General features: G+C 41.4%; 1 protein-coding gene across 1 annotated transcript; it reads left to right on the top strand.

The window, feature by feature from the left end:
- The first annotated feature begins 3627 nt into the window (after positions 1–3627).
- phlda2 (pleckstrin homology-like domain, family A, member 2) lies at positions 3628–4647 on the top strand. The gene is made up of 2 exons (XM_034085264.2): positions 3628–4193; positions 4302–4647. The coding sequence occupies exon 1, from the start codon at positions 3740–3742 to the stop codon at positions 4154–4156; it is 417 nt and encodes a 138-aa protein (XP_033941155.1). The 5' UTR covers positions 3628–3739; the 3' UTR covers positions 4157–4193; positions 4302–4647.
- The last annotated feature ends 438 nt before the right edge of the window (positions 4648–5085 follow it).

Here is a 5085-nt window from a genome sequence, read left to right as displayed (position 1 = left end):
GACTTCTCTTGTGTTCTGTGACTCACGGTAACACTTCATGTCCCGACACGAAGACCAAACTCTTCTGGTCCTTCCACCTGCTGCCCTGTCACACCCATGTCCCCATTACTCCTAAACTCCATCACACGCAAGTAAACAAGCTGAGAAAAACAACAGCCATGTAGTTGTTTTAGTTTTTTTACCCTTGTGCTCACATTTTATCTGTTCATTTTGTAATCAAACCACCCTCAGTTGTTGCCAATGACACATTATCCCACTTCCTCTCTGTGTGGGTTTTGTTTTGTCTTTGTGGAGACAGTGAGAACCAAAGGGCGATGATTTGAACCGAATGTTGTCACAACACTCTTCCTGAAATCCATCCCAGTCCGACTCCCTCCAGAGACAGTTGTGGTTCCTCACAGGGAAAACAAGGAGGGCAGCGACACATTAGAGATTTACTGCTGCTGGATACGTGCGAAAGATTAATAAAATAATATAATGTTGGCCAAAACACGTTGTTACAAATAAGTCCTAGGGTGTGTGTACTGTATATTAATTTGTTCTAATTTTAAACTGGTTTGGGCTGGTTTCTTCATGCTATTCCTGCTTTGTCAGAATTCCTATATTTATTCTATTCAGAAAGATTTACAAACATTAATGCAATTAGTGTGTGTAATTGATTATTCTCCATGTTTCTTCACAGGAAGATTTTTATTATGATCCGATAATATAGACACAACATAGTCATCTGCATGTGCAAACACTCTTACACACACCTGGCCCTCCTTTGGCAAGCAAACTCCTCCAAAGAAAGGCGCTCCACCATCCGCTGAGTCACTGCCTGGGCATGTCTCCGCCGCAGACAAATCGTATATATGCACACGTGTACACATCAAACATACACACTCACACACACATTGCCGGGCAACAAAGAGCAAAGCCCCTAAAACAAAAGGGGTGGTAAAGAGGAGGCGGTTTACCTCTTTTATTCCACAGAAGCTGGCAGTATGTTGACTCTGTACACACATGTGGTTTCCTTTTCTTTAAAATCAGAGGATTAACATGGCCGCCACATCCCGCTCCAGTGTCATGCACGAGCAGTTTAAAGTGATTCACCATGGTTACGCCTTTGGTGCAGTCAAATTGTCTGTGTGATCATAAGTAGTGTTGATGTGTGAAGCCTTAAGGGTGTTCTCTCTTCTAACTCATGGGGAACAAAGGGATTTCATTCCCTTAGGGACGCACAGATTTTGTATTCTTACAGATGAACTCTGGAGAAGTGGCGCGTGTGAGCTGAGTTCATGGTGACATTTCCCTTCCGGAGGGAAACTGAAGGGGAGATGATAGTGAGTCAGACAGGAGGGCCTGAAGTGGGTGCTTGGTGCACGCGGGATGGTGTATCTGAACCACACTGTGGTCAGGGTTGTGTTTGTGTGTGTGATAATGAGTCGGTGACATCTGTCTTCCCACCACCTCTTCCTGTTGAATCACACAGAAAAGGGGTAGACAATACCAGAACATCTGTTATAAAGGCTCCAGAGGCTCCATGATACACATCTAAAGTCTGCTGCGGACAATCTGACATTAACTTGTGTGTAAATACAGTTTTTTAGGTCAGTCAAAGTTCAATTAACTTATTATTTCTGATTTTTATTTTCAGAACATTTCAGAACTTGAGCTCCATTGACTTTATGTAGTTTGACTTCAAAGGAGTTGAAAAAGAGACAACTCAACTCATTGAATATCACATTTTCAAAATGCATCATGTAAAATCCAACGACAAAATCCCTGGTTAACACATACAAATGAAGAAAATTAAGAACAGTAAAAAAAGCCAGGACAAATGCTAGATAAATTAGAACATATCCAGTCCCAATACTTATTGTCTAGCATGGAATCTTGGTATACTTACCTTTAGAAAGCGTCTCTTACTCCAGTTTGGTAAACTCACATTTTTAAGGCAGTGGGGAAATGTTGAACCATCTTAAAAGGTTAAACAGTGCCTTAAGACTTCTTCTGCAGTAATTACTGAATTTTAGTTGCCACTTTTTCTTTTGTAGCTGCTGACACACAGATAGGTGAAGCTTCTGCTCACATAGTGGAAACTGGTTGCTGTTTGCATGTAGCTCGACATTACGCACAGGAATAGCTGAGTTTATGCAAAACACCACTGAGGTGAGACAAGTTTAGTCTCAAGTGTTACCTCTATAAATAATCACTAGAGAGCAGGGTGGCAGGGGAATAATTGACCAGCCTGTCATGGATAAAATCTGACGAGAGTGAACATATTTGTAATGTTGGATATTTGACAGACCTTCACTCTTCTTACTCAGTTTCACAGACTTTCCACAGTCAGAGGAGGGTGAGCTCACATCCGAGCCTCGCTCTTAACCACAGGGTTTCACTGAGGGAACATCAACAGATTACTGTTTGAGTGACCCAAAACTAATACCAGTCAAATGTATTTTTTTGAAAAACAAGAAAACACATGGCACACCTTATTTTGATTATTATATTATCAGAAAACTGAATTTACTAAATATTTTAATATAAGATAATATCGTTTTTTATCAAGCCTCCATGTCATGTGATCGATGCAGAATTGTATTAATAAACATGATAAGTAGGAAACCCCTTTTTCCAATTTTAAATGTGAGGGCTTTTTCTGTTTTATATAAAAATTCTTTTGAATTTGAATTCAAGTCATTTTCATTTTCAAATACCTTTCATGTCATGTAAAATCATGTGAATTACATTTACTCCACCTTCTATTTTATGTAAAAATCTATGTGAGTTTTAAATAGTTTCATTTTGTTCAATATATTCAATTTTACTTTACAGAGCTACTCCAAATTCATACCAGTTACCTATTGTTATATATTAGTGTTTTTTCTTTTAAAAAAATGTTATGAAGGTTCTGCTGTTTGTTTGTTTTTATTTGAAAAGTCTTCATTTTTTCAATAGTCATGAGTCCAAGTCAGCATTGTATCACTACACTGGGCTAGTAGGACACAACTCATTTTACTTGGTTTTAGATCATTTTTTATTTTCTGTGAATATTTTTAGGAAAATTCAGCTGCTCTTTTTAAAGTTTAGGGTTTTTTTTCAATAGCTGATTGCTGTCCCTAAGTGAACCCTAAGAGTGAGGGCTCGGTTATGAGCTAACCATCCTCTGACTTTTGACAGTCTGTGAAAGTTAGGAGGAAGACTGGAGTGGATGTCTGTCCAATAACCACCCACAGACTAACTTTCCCGAGTGTGGATCATAAACTTTAACAGGGAAATAAAAGATCCCTCTAAAAATGTGGATATTTAAAGTTTACAGGTCCAGACAGTTTGTACTCTTGTGCTCAGCTTACTCAGTGCACATCTGGTAATTATCTGTATTAGACTGAATCACTTACTGGAGAGTAGGCAAATATTTACACTGTAATCTTCTCAGTGGGATGTACATTAGTAATTAACATGTTAGCAGTGTAATTAGGTCCACGTTAGGACTTCCTCTGCTCCCCCCCCGCCCCCAGCACCACAGCTTCCGCCCACACACACAGTCTTGAATTACTCCACTGGCAACTGTTGATGCATTCCCAAGTCATCTGACGTCAAGTGGGAAGGGCTTCGCCAGAGTACACTATAAAAACTCCCCTGCTACCTTACTTCATTCATATCGCAGCTCTGGATTACCAAAACATTTGTGGAGAAGCTCCTTCCTCGGGCTCCTCGGACGACACAGCGGGGGAAGCACACACATAGCCAAACAATGAAAATGTCGGCGGCAGAGATCAGCCAGGTCCTCAAAGAGGGAGAGCTGGAGAAGAGGAGCGACAACCTGCTCCAGTTCTGGAAGAGGAAGACGTGCGTCCTGACCACGGACAGCCTCAACATTTACGCCGACACGCAGAAGCGCTCCAAGGGCAAGGAGCTCAAGCTGCAGTCCATCAAGAAGGTGGACTGCGTGGAGCGCACCGGCAAGTTCGTCTACTTCACCATCGTGACCACAGACGATAAGGAGATCGATTTCCGGTGCTCGGGGGAGGAGAACTGCTGGAACGCGGTGATCACCATGGCTCTGATTGATTTCCAGAACAGAAAAGCCATCCAGGACTTTAAAACGCGGCAGGACAATGAGAGCGCATCGCCCGGACAGCAGGAGAGGCGGATGGCGAGGGCGCCCTGAGCCGCCGGGACCCTGGCTGTTAACCACTCCTAATATGGTGAGGGAAACGCCATGACATAGAGCTGACATCATATACTAATACACATTGTGGCTCAGAGCAGTGGGAGAATGTCGAAACTAATGACATGTTTGTATCTCCTCCTAGTGTCAAAATGGACCATACAGAAATAATAATCGGACCAAAAGGAAGACGAGGTCTTCCGGTCCAGACATGAAGGATTGTTCGGGACTGAGCTCTCGGGAGAGAGGAGTCAACTGATCCAAACCAAAAGACTGAGAGATTGTCTGAAGCTCCATTCACAGGACTGCACCCTTGAATTGTCAAAACTATTTCAAGTTTGCTTTCCTGGGAGGAATGACTCCTAAAACCACGATATTAATTTATTTGTTTCCAGGATATTACTGGCAAACGCCTTGTGTTGTTTAAATTATTTGCTTTTACAATGTGTGTTGTATTTATTTGAATAAATATTGATGCTTTTTTGACATAATTTTGTGCTCTCCTCTACTTTTGTTTTCATGTCTCAACTTTTCTACTTCGTACCAACATCTGTTAGTATCTAATTAAAGCTTTTAGAGTTAGCCAAATATTTGACACTTATGGACACTTAATCAGCAGCATTTCTTAGTAAATGCCACACATGCAACAGTAAAGAGGGAGTGGAGGAAAGGAAAGTCCCTTTCCTTTCTGCTGTCAGGTGGAATGTGACTCTTTATTGTCACTGGGAGGGTTTCAGGCTTGAGTCATGACTGATAAGCCGCTTTAGTCATCGGCACGGGACACATAAAAGACTCAGTAATGCTTTGAACACACCTTAACTGCTTCCGAGGTGCGGTAGGGTTATAGGTTGCCACTATTGCTATAGAATGCTTTAAACTTGTGTGATTAAATGTGTTACGTTGGTGGTGTTAGACTATGAGCTTCACAA

Source organism: Pseudochaenichthys georgianus, chromosome 6, assembly GCF_902827115.2.
Source record: "Pseudochaenichthys georgianus chromosome 6, fPseGeo1.2, whole genome shotgun sequence".
NCBI lineage: Eukaryota > Metazoa > Chordata > Actinopteri > Perciformes > Channichthyidae > Pseudochaenichthys > Pseudochaenichthys georgianus.
The sequence above is the reverse complement of the archived record's forward strand: the minus strand, read 5'-3'. Positions and strand labels throughout refer to the sequence as shown.